Genomic DNA, 17,191 nt, shown 5'->3' with positions numbered 1-17,191 from the left:
ATGGCAAGAATGACATCTCAAATGAAAAGCAAATCCGAGAAAAAAAAATTCAAAGATAAGCGTGCTGAGAAGGTAGCGCTTTCCAATAAGCAAAAAGCTCTTAGTAAAAGAGCGATGGATCTTTCCACCTTATGTGGAATTGATATAGCAATTATAATTTTTTCAATTACTGCCGAACCATTTCTCTTTGGTAATCCGAATGTAGAATCGGTGGTCGAGCGATTTTCGCAAGCAAAACTACCATTTTACCTCATGTCAAGCCGTAAGACGACACATGAAAATACTAGAGATGGTGAAGAAAATAATACAATGAAAAAGAAGAAAAAGAAGGCAATAAATGAGGAGGAAAAGGGAGCTACATTGGAAATTTTCGAGCCAACTAATTTGGAAAGACTTGAGAATCTTAAGCAAGAAATTGATGAACTTGAAAAAGATTTGACTGAGAAAATTGATGAGTTACAATCAGAAATAGTTGTAAAAGATCCAAAATTTGTACTCGAAATGAATGCAACAAAATCTTCAGCCATGCCGTCTAAATGGTTGAATCTTTAAATAGAAATTTCGATATAATAAATCTTAATAAAATTTGCAATATATGTTTCTTTTTAATGATGAAGTGAAATAAGAAACGAGTTTATTATTGTTCATTGTTTACATTTTGTTTCTTTCAAGATATATGGCTTTCCTATATGCTTCTTTACACAATTTTCATATTTCCACACACAAAAGTATAAGGCCCCAAAAAATTTCGCTAAGCAATTTAAGGTTCTGTGGTACCTAGGTAGACTAACGAGTACGAAGGTTGTAGAAATTTCTCAATGCGAGCTTGCTCACCGCGGCTCGGACTTTTTGGGTTGAAGAATGAACAAAATTGTTGATGAAAACTTTTGGCCGAAGAAGGTGATTTTGCGGTCGAGTTTGCGACCATAGATTCGTAATGCGAACCGCATATCAGTCGCAAAGTGAAGCAAAACGTTTGTTGAAATCTGAAGGTCATTTATGAGGTCCATTATGCAAAAGCATATCCATTATGCGGACTGCATTTCAATCGCAGAACCAGCACAGATGAATCTGGAGAGTGATTTTGCGATCACAGAACTGGTCTGCGAACCGCAGATCTGTCACAAACTGGTCCAGACCAATCTAGTTTTGGACATCAATTGTGCGATCCATTTTGCAGGTGGCATAATAGTTCTGCGGTTACTTCTGCGATCGCAGAGTTGATTCCAGAGAGTCCATTTTCTGATTTTTATAACCCGATCCAACATCGATAAATAACCCTTGAAGCTCATTTGGAGAAAAATTCTAATAATTTTATAGAGAGGGGAGAGTGTTCAAGAGAGAAGAAGAAGCCCAAGTGTTTTGTTCATCAATATCTTGTCCAAGCTTTGAAATCCAATAAGAAAATCTCAAAAGATCTTCATTTAAGAGGTAAGGTTCCATACCCTAGTTTTCAATTTTGGATTTGGGTGGAAGATGGTTAATTGGGAGCGTGATTCTTGGGTGTAGGAGTATTATTTAAACATGCATGTACAAATAAGGTTTGTAGAAGGATTGTTAGTCTCAAATGGATAAAGATTGGGTTATGGAGCGAAGAAAATCTTGTGGAAGAGTCTTATAATCAAATTTGCACATCTAGTGTCTGGTTAAATGCTCAAATGAGCTAAGACCATGAAAATCATCCTAATTTGTGTTCAATTTTGTTATATCTCAAAAGTGATTGGGATTTCTAGGGTTCCGGAATTTTGTAGTAATTAAAGGAAAGCTCAAGCGAGGTATGTTGGCTAAATTTTCTCTCTTAGAATCGAATTCCATAATATTCCCGTAAGTTTCAAGTATGGTTGGCTCAAGTTTCTAATTCCTATATTCCGGGTTATCCCTTATAAGCTTGACTATTTCGAATGAGCCTTATGTCGAAAGATATTTGTTCAAAGTATGGATTGCGTATTAAAATGATATGGCTTTGAGTCGTGTTTCAAATGAAAGCTAGTATGCCAAATTGTGTGAGAAAAACTCAATATGTTTAAGACTCTTAATTGCTCACATGTTTACCTAAAATCGTGATTGAAAATGTCTTGTCGTTGATAATCTATAAAGATGTTCGAAAATGAAATAAGTGAATTGGGGATAAAGGGTGGCTAACGTTCCGAGAGCTTAAGTTATAATTGCGGCTAGTGGTACCAATGAAAAGAGAAGATGTGAGAAGCATAACGAAATGAGTCTCGACTCAACTGTTTTAAAATGACTTCAAAAATAGAATTGCCTAAAAGATTTTGTACTCAATTCATACCCATAATTGGCTGTTGTAACTAATGTTTTGCTCTATAAATATATCCAACGTGATTCGAGTTCTTACATACTCAAGTGTTGAAATTATACATTGCCATTTTTGAAAGAGTATTTTAAGAATAATTGGTATATTGCTTGTTTATAATTTTGATGTGTTTTTCTATTGCTGGTCGGTGTGCCCCATTCTTTGGGAGGAAATCTGTTTTTGTTTAAAATTTTCATTACTAATGAATTTGTGATTTATGATTTTGAAATATTCTACATGTTGATGTCTGAAGGTGATCCTTGAAAATAGAAGAGGTAAAAGTGTGGAACATGAAATACGGCACCGTGCTATGAATAAAGAATCTTGTGAATAGCCAAAAGAGCTAAGGAAATATTCTTTTTGTGATTGCGGTTGATGTCTCGTATGAGACGGTCTAGCCGATCGGACGTCATGCCGCACACATGGTGGTGACTATATTAGAAATTGTAATTGTTATTGTGATTGTGGTTGATGTCTCGTATGAGATGGCCTAGCCGATCGGGTCGTGATCGCACGCCAAGCCGCACATATGGTGCTGACTGTATTGGCAATTGTAATCAGAATTGTAAACGATGGCACATCGGTACTAATGATCTCCCAACCAAAAATATAGTTATTTTCGTATTTTAAAAATTATTATGTTTTAACTGGGCATTTGGATATTGTTGATTGTGACTTGTTGTTTCTATGTTTCTCCCTTTCTTATATTGACATTCTATTTTGAAACAGGATATTTAGTCATACATACTAGAGCTATTAAACAGTACTAACGTCCCTTTTGCTGGGGGCGCTTCATCTTTAATGGATGCAGGTGGTTCCACAGCAGGCGGTATTGATCAGTGATAGTGGTACACTCTCTTTCCAACTGACTTGGTGAGCCCCACTTCATTTCGGGGTCATGTAAAAGTCAGCCTAATATCCCTCCCCTTTAGGAATAGTAGTCTTAAGTTCCTCCGGGACTAATAAGAGTGGGACGGGTAATAGCATGCAATAGTGGTCAAGACCAATCCACGCTTTAATACCTCGACGTTGTGGGAAGGGTAGATATGGATATGATGATTGGTGTCACGACCCAAATTCCCCACCGTCGGGAGTCGTGATGGCGCCTACTGTCGGAGCTAGGCAAGCCAGCCTTAACCTACCCTCTCAACTAATTTTCAACAAGATAATAATAAAAACAATAAATTCAAGCGGAAGCCTTAATTTAATATTAAATGAACGAAAGTGCAGAAAAATTAACATCATCCTCTACCCAAGATTTAGTGTCACAATACTCACGGACTACTATAAGATACTACAAATAAGAGTTTGAAAGAAAATACATAAGGAGTCTACTTCGATACAATGAAAACAAACAGAAATAAAATAGATGAGACTCAGGGCCCACGCACGCCAGCGAACTACCTAGGAGTCTCTGGACTGAAGGCACGCTCCCAATCTACTGCTACTGCGGTCCGTAAGCTACTCCCGAATCTGTGCACAAAAAGGGCACAGAAGTGTAGCATCAGCACAACCGACCCCGTGTGCTGGTAAGTGTCTGGCCTAACCCCGGCGAGGTAGTGACGAGGCTAGACCGGACCTATATATGTGCAACAACGGAAAGATATACAGAATTTAAACAGATAATAGGGAGGGGACATGCTGTGGGGTGTAACAGTTTAGATATAAGACCAACGAACAGAGAGATGGAAACTGAATAAATAGCATCTATGAAAGAGAGCAAGTGAATCAACAACTGCTCGGCACCAACCTTCGTGCTTTTACTCTCAATTCTCACCAAAACTGTCAAATATAGTGCATGGCATCACCCTTCGTGCTTTTCCTCACATAACTCTCACATCAAGGCACAGAATGACCCTTCGTGCTCAAATAATTAGAGACATGGCACGGAAAGACCTTTCGTGCATAAATAATTAGAGACATGGCACGGAAAGACCCTTCGTGCATAATTATCAAAACATGGCACGGAAAGACCCTTCGTGCATAATCGCCCTCCTCACCCAATCATCAATCACAACCAATCGGGGAAAGGGAATATACAACAAGATTAAACATCCCGGCAAGGGAGAACAAATCAACAATAGGTCCCGGCAAGGGAAAAATACCACACTTCCTTCTTTAGCTCATCTGCTTCTCAACTATCACTTCATAATTATATTAGCAAGTAATTAGCTCAACTGTTTCACATCTTTCGAATTTAAAAGCAACTACGACTCACGGTCATGCTAGACTCCGGTGCATAGATAACCGTCACCATGCCTATACACCGTACTCCACAGTTAACACGTAGCAAATAACATCCAAATCCTAATCCCTCAAGCCAAAGTTAGAACAAACACTTACCTCGAATGCTCCAAACTCAACTCACGCTTCTAGTATAGCTTTACCTCTTGATTCCACCACCAATCCGCTCGAATCTAGTCATAAGTTACTTAATCACATTAATAATTACTAAATGAATCATCCCCAATGCATGAAAATAGATTTTTCAAGGTTTTTCCCAAAAAGGTCAAAAATACCCCCGGACCCACGTGGTCGAAACTCGAGGTTCGGACCAAAACCCGGTTACCCATTCCCCCATGAATCCAAATATATGATTTGTTTTTAAATCGGACCCCAAATTGAGGTCCAACTTCTCAATTTGTAGAAAACCTAGGTTCTACCCAAAACACCCAATTTTCCCCATGAAAATCTTTGATTTGAAGTTGAAATTATGTTAAAAGATGTTAAGGGATAAAGAAATTAAGTTAGAAATCACTTACCAATCGTTTTGGAGAAGAAAAGTTGTTTGGAAAATCGCCTCTTAGGTTTTGGGTTTTTGAAAAGTGAAAAATGACTGAGATTTCCGAACTTGTATACCTTTCTGAGGACCTGGCGCGGACCGCACAAAAATGTGTTGCGGCCGCGCCGAGTGGGAGAAAAATTGGGGCTTCTCTGAACCCTTCCAGCGCGGACCGCACTGTTTTGGTGCGCGGCCGCGCTGGTTGGCCTGAAACCCTAGCCCTCAGACTCAGTCGCGCGGACCGCACAAAAATGCATCGCGGCCGCACGGCTCTAGCGCGGACCGCGCGGAAATGACCGCGGCCGCGCTGGTGTCTGCAACACCTGAACCTGCATTTTCTTAAGTCCAAGACCTCCCAGGCCCCATTCAAAACTCACCCGAGCCCTTGGGGCTCCAAACCAAACATGCACACAACCTTAAAAACATCTTACGGACTTACTCGTGCGATCAAATCGCCAAAATAACATCATATACATAGGATCAAGCCTCACACACATGATTTTCTTTCAACTTTCATAAAAACTCAAATTCCCCATTTTAAGTCCGAAACACGTCATATGACGTCCGTTTTTAGCCAAACTTTACAGATAGTGCTTAACACATATTTAAGACTTGTACCGGGCGTCGGAACCAAAATAAGAGCCCGATACCTATATTTTCTAACCCCTTTTCATTTCAAATTTTCATATCAAATTTCAGAAAAATAATTTCTTTCAAAAATTCATTTCTCGGGATTGGGACCTCGGAATTTAATTCCGGGCACACACCCAAGTCCCATATTTTCTACGGACCCTCCGGGATCGTCGAATCACAGGTCCGGGTCCGTTTACCCAAAATGTTGACCGAAGTCAACATTATGCATATTAATACCAAAATTCATCAAATGTTTCACATAATTCACATATTCTAACATAAAAACTTTCCGGCTACGCGCCCGAACTGTGCACGCCAATCGAGGCAACTAAAAGCGAGGTTTTCAAGGCCTCGAAAGCGCAGAACAAGGAAGAACTACGGTGATGACCCTTTGGGTCGTCACATTCTCCACCTCTAAAACAACCGTTCGTCCTCGAACGGACAAAAGAAAGAAGTACCTGAGTCGGGAAATAAATGAGGATAACGGCTCCGCATATCGGACTCGGACTCCCAGGTCGATGCCTCAGGAGGCTGACCTCTCCACTGAACACGCACCGAAGGAAAACTCTTCGACCTCAGCTGTCGAACTTGCCGGTCTAGAATAGCCACCGGCTCCTCCTCATATGACAGATCCTTGTCCAATTGGACGGTGCTGAAATCTAACACGTGCGATGGATCTCCGCGATACTTCCGGAGCATAGATACATGAAACACGGGATGCACAGCTGACAAGCTAGGTGGCAAGGCAAGTCTATAAGCCACCTCTCCCACACGATCAAGAATCTCAAATGGACCGATGAACCTAGGGCTGAGCTTGCCCTTCTTCCCAAATCTCATCACGCCCTTCATAGGCGATACACGGAGCAATACCCGCTCACCAACCATGAAGGCAACATCTCTGACCTTGCGGTCTGCGTAACTCTTCTGTCTGGACTGAGCTGTACGAAGTCTATCCTGAATAATCCTGACCTTGTCCAAGGCTTCCTGAACCAGATCCGTACCCAATAATCGAGCTTCTCCTGGCTCAAACCATCCAACTGGTGACCAACATCACCTACCATACAACGCCTCATACGGAGCCATCTGAATGCTGGACTGGTAGCTGTTGTTGTAGGCGAACTCTGCTAAAGGCAAAAACTGGTCCCACGAGCCTCCAAAATCAATGACACATGCTCGGAGCATGTCCTCAAGAATCTGAATAGTCCTCTCTGACTGACCGTCCGTCTGGGGATGAAATGTTGTACTCAACTCAACCTGGGTGCCCAACTCTCGCTGAACCGCTCTCCAGAAATGCGAGGTAAACTGCGTACCCCGATCCGAAATGATAGATAGCGGCACCCCATGAAGGCGAACAATCTCCCTGATATAAATCTCGGCTAACCTTTCGGATAAATAGGTGGCTGCAATAGGAACAAAATGCGCTGACTTGGTCAGCCTATCAACAATGACCCAAACTGCATCAAACTTTTTCCGAGTCATCGGAAGTCCAGTAACGAAATCCATCGTAATCCTCTCCCACTTCCACTCGGGAAGTGCAATCCTCTGAGATAGACCACCAGGTCTTTGATGCTCGTACTTAACCTGCTGACAATTCAAACATCGAGCCACGTGCGCAACGATGTCTTTCTTCATCTTACGCCACCAATAGTGCTGCCTCAGATCCTGATACATCTTCGCGGCGCCCGGGTGAATAGAATACCGAGAACTGTGGGCCTCCGCTAAGATCAACTCTCGAATCCCATCAACATTGGGCACACAAACTCGCCCCTGCAATCTCAATACACCATCATCATCTAAGGTTACTTTCTTGGCACCTCCACGCTGCACCGTGTCTCTCAAGACACACAAATGGGGATCCTCAAACTGCCGCTCGCGGATACGCTCTAATAGTGAGGAACGAGCAACCGTGCAAGCTAACACTCTGCTAGGCTCAGAAATATCCAACCTCACAAGACGATTGGCCAAGGCCTGAACATCCAAAGCAAGCGATCTCTGGCTGACTGGAATATAAGCAAGACTACCCATGCTGGCGGACTTCCTGCTCAATGCATCGACTACCACATTGGCCTTCCCCGGGTGGTATAAGATAGTAACATCGTAATCCTTTAGCAACTCTAACCACCTCCTCTGCCTCAAATTCAACTCTTTCTGCTTGAACAGATACTGAAGACTCTTGTGATCAGTGTAAACCTCACACGTCACACCATACAGATAGTGCCTCCAAATCTTCAATGCGTGAACAATGGCTACCAACTCCAAATCATGCACTGGATAGTTCTTCTCATGAACCTTCAACTACCTCGAAGCATAGGCAATGACTTTGCCTTCCTGCATCAACACTGCACCAAGCCCAATACAAGACGCATCACAATAGACCGTATAGGGCCCTGAACCTGTGGGCAAAACCAACACTGGTGCCGTGGTCAGAGCTGCCTTGAGCCTCTGAAAGCTCGCCTCATACTCATCTGACCACCTGAACTGGGCACCCTTCTGGGTCAATCTGGTCATAGGGGCTGCAATGGATGAAAACCCCTCCATGAACCGACGGTAGTAACCTGCCAACCCCATGAAACTCCGAATCTCCGTAGCTGAAGCTGGTCGAGGCCAGTTCTTGACTGCCTCTATCTTCTTCGGGTCTACCTGAATACCTGCTGCTGATATGACATGACCCAAGAATGCGACCGAACTCAACCAGAACTCGCACTTTGAGAACTTAGCATACAACTGACTATCCTTCAGGGTCTGAAGAACCACTCTGAGGTGCTGCTCATGCTCCTCCTGACTGCGGGAGTATATAAGAATATCGTCAATGAAGACTATCACGAACAAGTCCAAATAAGGTCTGAACACTCGGTTCATCAACTCCATGAACGCTGCTGGGGCATTAGTCAATCCAAATGACATGACCAAAAACTCATAGTGCCCATACCGAGTGCGAAATGCTGTCTTAGGGACATCAGACGCCCTAATCCTCAGCTGGTGGTAGCCAGATCTCAAATCTATCTTTGAAAACACCCTCGCACCCTGAAGCTGGTCGAATAAATCGTCAATCCACAGCAGTGGATACTTGTTCTTTATCGTCACCTTGTTCAACTGCCGGTAATCAATGCACATCCTCATCGACCCATCCTTTTTCTTCACGAACAACACTGGTGCACCCCAAGGTGATACACTGGGTCTAATGAAACCCTTATCAAGCAAGTCCTGAAGCTGCTCTTTCAACTCTTTCAACTCTGGCGGGGCCATGCGATATGGCGGAATGGAAATAGGCTGAGTGCCCGAAGCCAGATCAATACAGAAATCAATATCCCTGTCGGGCGGCATACCCGACAGGTCTGAAGGGAAAACCTCGGGGAACTCCCGAACAATAGGAACAAAGTCAATTGATGGAACCTATGCGCTAGAGTCACGAACATATGCTAGATATGCTAGACACCCCTTCTCGACCATACGTTGAGCCTTGACATACGAAATAACACTGCGGGTGGCATGGCCTGGGGTCCCTCTCCACTCAAGTTGGGGCAATATGGCAAGGCCAAGGTCACGGTCTTGGCGTGACAATCCAGAATAGCATGATACGGGGACAACCAGTCCATCCCTAATATAGCGTCAAAGTCCACCATATCTAAAAGCAATAAGTCGACACGGGTCTCAAGATCATCAAATACCACCACACATGAACGATGCACTCGGTCGACCACTATAGATTCACCAACCGGTGTGGACACATATACAGGAATACCCAAAGCCTCACTAGGCATGATCAAATAGGGTGCAAAATAGGACGAAACATAAGAATACGTAGATCCCGGGTCAAATAACACAGAAGCACCCCTACCACAGACCAGAATAGTACCTGTAATCACAGCATCTGATGACTCGGCCTCTGGCCTGGCCGGCAAAGCATAACAACGGGGCTGACCCCCACCTCCCTGAACTGTGTCTCTGGGGCGATCGGCTGCTGGCTGACCCCTGCCTCTGGCGGTCCGAGCTCCACCTCTACGGTCTCTCCCTCCACCCCTATGATCCCTACCCCCGCCTCTAGCTGGCTGGGCGGCCTGTGGATCACCTACTGCCTGAATCGTAGGGCGAGGACCCTGCTGCTGAGAAATACTCGAGGCTCGGGGGCAAAACCTGACAATGTGACTCGGGTCACCACAACCATAATATGCCCTCGGCTGCTGGGACTGTTGGCCCTGTCGACCTGTATGTCCTCCTCTGAAGCTCTGAAGTGGCGGTGCACTGATGGGGGCTGATGGTGCGCTGAAGGTCTGCTGACCCGAATAATACTGCTGAGGACCACCACCGCTTGGAGTACCATGAGAAACCTGAAGTGCCAACTGGAAGGGCCTCTGAGAGTGGCCTCTGTCATATGAATCCCTACATCCAGACGAGGTACCACTAAATCTACCGGAATAACGGGGCCTCTTATCAGACCCATGACCACCTCCTTGAGCAAGTGCTATCTTTATCCGGCGGGCACCATCTGCCGCCTCCTGAAATGAAATCTCACCACCGGCATTTAGGGCCATCTGAACACGGATCGTCTGGGCCAACCCATCAACAAACCTCCGCACCCTCTCTCTCTCGGTGGGGAGTATCACAATGGCATGACGAGCGAGATCAATGAACCGGGTCTCATACTGGGTGACCGTCATAGGACCCTGCTGGAGACGCTCCAAACTGCCTGCGAAGAGCATCTCGCTGAGTAACTGGAAGGAACTTCCCCAGAAATAACTCTGAAAACTGATCCCAGGTCAATGATGGCGACCCTGCTGGCCTGGCTAAACAGAAATCCCTCAACCAAGTCTTGGCGGATCCTGCCAGGCGAAAAGTGGCGAAGTCGACCCCATTGGTCTCTACAATGCCCATAGTCTGTAGAACCTCATGACAGCTGAATATGAAATCTTGAGCATCTTCTGAGGGAGTGCCACTATATGTAGTAGTGAAGAGCTTGGTGAAACGATCAAGCCTCCACAAAGCATCCGCAGACATAGCCGCACCATCACTGGACTGAGCCGCAATACCTGGCTGGGCTGCCACAGCTGGCTGAACTGCTGGAACCTGAGCCTGAGGAGCTACCGGCTCTGGAGTACGAGTATCGGGAGTCTGAACTCCTCCCCCAGCCTGAGATGTGGCTGGAGCTACGAGAAGCAAACCCGCTCTAGAAATGCCCTCCATAAAGCCTACCAGTCGGACCAAAGCATCCCGAAGCACTGGAGTGGCTATGAAACCCTCTGGGACCTGAGCTGGGCCCACCGGAGCTGCTGGAGCTGGAACCCCTTCGTCGTAGTCAATATGAGGCTCCACCTCTGGTACTGCCGCTCAGGGCTGAGCTCTACCCCGACCTCGGCCTCTGGCACGGCCTCGCCCTCTGCCCCTAATAAGAGCTGCTGCTGGGGGCTCGGGATGCTGCGCGGTAGAAGAGGAAGCACGTGTTCTCGCCAAATGCGAAAGAATAGAGTGGAAAGACAATCAGTACTTGAGAAACAGAATCGCACGACAAGAATAAACAAGGTGAAGTCTTCCTAACTCAATAGCCTCTGCGGGATAAATACAGACGTCTCCGTACCGATCCCTCAGGCTCTACTGAGCTTGTCCGTGAGTTGTGAGACCTAAGTAACCTAGTGCTCTGATACCAACTTGTCACGACCCGAATTCCCCACCACTGGGAGTCGTGATGGCGCCTACTGTCGGAGCTAGGCAAGCCAACCTTAACCTACCCTCTCAACTAATTTTCAACAAGATAATAATAAAAACAATAAATTCAAGCGGAAGCCTTAATTTAACATTAAATGAACGAAAGTGCGCAAAAATTAACATCATCCTCTACCCAAGATTTAGTGTCGCAATACTCACGGACTACTATAAGATACTACAAATAAGAGTTTGAAAGAAAATACATAAGGAGTCTGCTTCGATACAATTAAAACAAACAGAAATAAAATAGATGAGACTCAGGACCCACGCACGCCAGCGAACTACCTAGGAGTCTCTGGACTGAAGGCACGCTCCCAATCTACTGCTACTGCGGTCCGTAAGCTACTCCCGAATCTGTGCACAAAAAGGGCACAGAAGTGTAGCATCAGCACAACCGACCCCATGTGCTGGTAAGTGCCTGGCCTAACCCCGGCGAGGTAGTGACGAGGCTAGACCGGACCTACCTCAAATAACCTGTACAAATATATGTGCAACAACGGAAAGATATACAGAATTTAAACAGATAATAGGGAGGGGACATGCTGTGAGGTATAACAGTTTAGATATAAGACCAACGAACAGAGAGATGGAAACTGAATAATTAGCATCTATGAAAGAGAGCAAGTGAATCAACAACTACAGGGCACCAACCTTCGTGCTTTTACTCTCAATTCTCACCAAAACTGTCAAATATAGTGCACGACATCAGCCTTCGTGCTTTTCCTCACATAACTCTCACATCAAGGCACATAATGACCCTTCGTGCTCAAATAATTAGAGACATGGCACGGAAAGACCCTTCGTGCATAAATAATTAGAGACATGGCACGGAAAGACCCTTCGTGCATAATTATCAAAACATGGCACGAAAAGACCCTTCGTGCATAATCGCTCTTCCTCACCCAATCATCAGTCACAACCAATCGGGGAAAGGGAATATACAACAAGATTAAACATCCCGGCAAGGGAGAACAAATCAACAATAGGTCCCGGCAAGGGAAAAATACCACACTTCCTTCTTTAACTCATCTGCTTCTCAACTATCACTTCATAATTATATTAGCAAGTAATTAGCTCAACTGTTTCACATCTTTCGAATTTAAAAGCAACTACGACTCACGGTCATGCTAGACTCCGGTGCATAGATAACCGTCACCATGCCTATACACCGTACTCCACAGTTAACACGTAGCAAATAACATCCAAATCCTAATCCCTCAAGCCAAAGTTAGAACAAACACTTACCTCGAATGCTCCAAACTCAACTCACGCTTCTAGTATAGCTTTACCTCTTGATTCCACCACCAATCCGCTCGAATCTAGTCATAAGTTACTTAATCACATTAATAATTACTAAATGAATCATCCCCAATGCATGAAAATAGATTTTTCAAGGTTTTTCCCAAAAAGGTCAAAAATACCCCCGGACCCACGTGGTCGAAACTCGAGGTTCGGACCAAAACCCGGTTACCCATTCCCCCATGAATCCAAATATATGATTTGTTTTTAAATCGGACCCCAAATTGAGGTCCAACTTCTCAATTTGTAGAAAACCTAGGTTCTACCCAAAACACCCAATTTTCCCCATGAAAATCTTTGATTTGAAGTTGAAATTATGTTAAAAGATGTTAAGGGATAAAGAAATTAAGTTAGAAATCACTTACCAATCGTTTTGGAGAAGAAAAGTTGTTTGGAAAATCGCCTATTAGGTTTTGGGTTTTTGAAAAGTGAAAAATGACTGAGATTTCCGAACTTGTATACCTTTCTGAGGACCTGGCACGGACGACACAAAAATGTGTTGCGGCCGCGCCGAGTGGGAGAAAAATTGGGGCTTCTCTGAACCCTTCCAGCATGGACCGCACTGTTTTGGTGCACGGCCGCGCTGGTTGGCCTGAAACCCTAGCCCTAAGACTCAGCCACGCGACCGCACAAAAATGCATCGCGGTCGCGTGGCTCCAGCGCGGACCGCGCGGAAATGACCGCGGCCGCGCTGGTGTCTGCAACACCTGAACCTGCATTTTCTTAAGTCCAAGACCTCCCGGGCCCCATTCAAAACTCACCCGAGCCCTCGGGGCTCCAAACCAAACATGCACACAACCTTAAAAACATCTTACGGACTTACTCGTGCGATCAAATCGCCAAAATAACATTATATACATAGGATCAAGCCTCACACACATGATTTTCTTTCAACTTTCATAAAAACTCAAATTCCCATTTTAAGTCCGAAACACGTCATATGACATCCGTTTTTAGCCAAACTTTACAAATAGTCTTAACACATATTTAAGACTTGTACCGGGCGTCGGAACCAAAATACGAGCCCGATACCTATATTTTCTAACCCCTTTTCATTTCAAATTTTCATATCAAATTTCAGAAAAACAATTTCTTTCAAAAATTCATTTCTCGGGCTTGGGACCTCGGAATTTAATTCCGGGCACACGCCTAAGTCCCACATTTTCTACGGACCCTCCGAGACCGTCGAATCACAGGTCCGGGTCCGTTTACCCAAAATATTGACCGAAGTCAACATTATGCATATTAATACCAAAATTCATCAAATGTTTCACATAATTCACATATTCTAACATAAAAACTTTCCGGCTACGCACCCGAACTGCGCACGCCACAATCAAGGCAACTAAAATCAAGGTTTTCAAGGCCTCGAAAGCACGGAACAAGGAAGAACTACGGTGATGACCCTTCGGGTCGTCACAATTGGTGCGCTAATACCACGTGCATCCCCTCTTCTGATGAGTGTCATACCGGGTATCGCATTGACGTGATCCATATTATAAATAAACCTAGGACCACCCTCCTTTTATATTGTCAAGTATTTGTAGAATTGTAACTTCTTTTTCAAAATCAGCCTTTTAATAATTATTTTTTCTTTTCAAACTCTTCTGTGCTAAATTGCACAAATTCACTAAAAACTGTCTGGCCGGGAACCACACTAGTGGATCCCGACAGGTGCCTAACACCTTCCCCTTGGGATAATTTCAAGCCCTTACCCTATCTCTGGTTATCAAACAAACTTAGAAGTGAACCTTATAGGTGTCCTAATGCACCTTAAATCATTAGGTGGTGACTCTTAAAATGCAAAACCCAGTTTCCAAAAGGAATGAGTTGTCTTATACCCATAATGTCATAAACCCGATCTTCTGATGCGAAGAGGAAAAAGGGGGCGCGGCAGCATGACGACTCTGCTGGGGATCTTTAGGCTTTTACCATTTCAGATTGTTCTTGTGAATTCGTACCTCCATGTGTGCAATTATTTGTTTAATTTCTTTAACCATTTAATTTCTTCTTCAAAAGCAAAATTGACTTATCTTCTTCGTTTCTTTCCTTTATTACTGCATTAAATTATAAAACTACTGTATTTATTGCTTTCTTAATGTGCAAATACGTGCCAACATGCTTTTAATTATTGCATAAACATCATACTCCACTCGTGCCAAATAAATACCATAGCAACGCTTATAATGAGTGGTTGCGCTCTTCCTATATCATTAACCCCCTAAATTCGGAAAGACATATTTGCGGTAAAACCAGTTGATCAGCGGTGCAGTCGACGATTCCGTGCCTTCTCCTTTGAGTTGTCCGCTCAAGGGTACCGGTCTAAAACCCCATGGAAACCTTACTCTGTTCGAATTATCCATGCATCATGGTCAAACCTAGTCGGGTCAGTTATGTTGTCCACATAATGATCCTTTAAGATAGCGTTGTCCAAAGTCTACTGGGTTTCCCTAACATCCAAACGGACACCATTACGTTCTGTGCATTTATTTGGAAAACTAAATGCTTTATGCTAATTGTTGGTATTAAATAGTCGAGTCTGGTGGGGGTAAGAGCCTAACCTTATTTGTCTTGCAGAAATATGAGGCACGAAGTCCCTAGATTCGGCATGGTCACCAACAACCACCCAAGACTGCTAAGCTGGTAGAAAGATCTTCACTCTAGTGGTCAAACTCTTGTCCGAAAATATTTGGGAAATCTACCTTCCCTCCTAAAATCCAACCCAATAACAAGATCATAGAAGCTACCACACTGTTTTGGGATTGTGAAAGGGATATGTTCCACTTTGGGGACATTGAAATGACACCATTGGTAGAGGAAATAAGAGGATTGGCCGGTCTAGTATGGGAAACTCCGGGTCTGCTGATGCCTGAGAACCGTAAAGGTAGGGGTTTCCTCAAAATGATGGGTTTAAAGAAGAATCCGGAATTGACATGTCTAAAGGAATCTTACATCCCTTTTGACTATTTGTATGAAAGGTACGTTCATAGCAAATCCGACCATACCTAGCCTGACGCATTTGCCATCACATCATTAGGGCACATCCATCGAAGGGTCTTCGCATTCATGTTTTATTTTTTGGGGCTGATCGTGTTTACGATGAAGAAAGCAAGAATCCACACCAGGCTGACTATGGTAACTAAAACCCTAATGGAAGGTATCAGTGGGCAGCCATTCGGCATCGTTCCCATGATCATTGCCGACATATATCGAGCCTTGGAGAAGTGTCAACGATGAGCAAAACAATTCGAAGGCTGCAATTTATTACTTCAACTCTGAACACCTCCAAAGGGGTGAATACCAACAAGAGATTCAGCAAAGGGACTGGGATGATCATACCGCTTTCCATCATCCAAAGCGAATGAATTATGTCCCCAATATGTTCGCTCAGCCTGAGGATGCCAAGGGATGGTTGGAGCTATTTGATAATCTGACTGAAGAACAAGTTCAATGGATGTTCGAGTGGTTTCCAACCGAGGAGTTCATCGTCGGATCCACAGATGCACCTTTCCTGATATTGATTGGTCTGAGAGGAACCTATCCTTACGTCCCTCTCCGAGTTATGAGACAAGCTGGTAGGAAGCAGGTTATACCCAGGGTCGACAAGATGAGTCATTTTTGGGCTGACTTATAGAATGATGACAACCCTTACAAGTGCCAAGCTCAGCATATATGGCACTGCAAGATCATAATGGGGAGAGATACGATCGAGCCAGACATGTATCATGCTGGTTGCACTCCTTTCTACTCAGGTTGGTTGGAAGACAATCATGATGGTCTGGGACAGCTAGGGTTTTCTCGAGGTCACAGGATCATAGATGAAAGGGCCGAGGCACTGGTCAAATACAACCAACTGCGCAAAAGAATCCTGGAATATGAAAGCGAACACCGCGAGATACAAGAGTCCAACTAGAAGTTAATTGAGGAAGGGAATGACATGGCTGTCAGTGCCAATAAGCAACTGGGATACTTGGAGCGAGTCATAGTGGAGTTGGAGAGAAAGTTTCTTAAGAGGGTCGAAATGCTGAAGGAATCGAAGGCGAACATCAAGCCAGGGTCTACCTATCGCTGGGACTTCGCGATTTGGGAAATCTGTTTGACGGAGCCAAGGATGTCGAATCTGGGGAAGGTCCTTCTGTGACCAATTAGATAGGAGTTTTTCTTTTGCTCTATAAAATGTAATAAGGCCAATGGACATTAATGATTTTCATTTCCACTTAATTTAGTGTCAATTTGGGATTCTTCTATCTTTATCAATAAAATGAGGCATTTAGCATCCTAAGTTCTCCAAATCAATTTGTCATTAGGCCTACCTCGGGCACAAAGAGGTCCCCCAAATTAGGACACGATTTACATTCTCGCACTATGTGTTTAAATATTGTAATACATCCTATAATCCTCACTAACTTAGTTACCTTTTGTTTTTATTTTTGTTTTGTTTTTATTATTCCCCTCCCCAAAGG

The 17,191-nt window shown here is 44.1% G+C and overlaps 1 protein-coding gene across 1 annotated transcript; it reads left to right on the top strand.

Moving 5' to 3' along the window:
- Positions 1-552, top strand: LOC104235561 (agamous-like MADS-box protein AGL61). The gene has a single exon (XM_009787604.2). It carries the CDS (start codon positions 1-3, stop codon positions 550-552), a length of 552 nt encoding a protein of 183 aa, XP_009785906.2.
- Positions 553-17,191: the final 16,639 nt, after the last annotated feature.

Source organism: Nicotiana sylvestris, chromosome 9 (genome assembly GCF_000393655.2).
Source record: "Nicotiana sylvestris chromosome 9, ASM39365v2, whole genome shotgun sequence".
Taxonomy (NCBI): Eukaryota; Viridiplantae; Streptophyta; class Magnoliopsida; order Solanales; family Solanaceae; genus Nicotiana; species Nicotiana sylvestris.
Note: the sequence above shows the minus strand (reverse complement) of the source record. Positions and strands in the feature narration are given on the sequence as shown.

Bases quoted from the DNA above. Each gene is read 5' to 3' on its own strand.
- LOC104235561 (XM_009787604.2), top strand. From the start codon at position 1: ATGGCAAGAATGACATCTCAAATGAAAAGCAAATCCGAGAAAAAAAAA.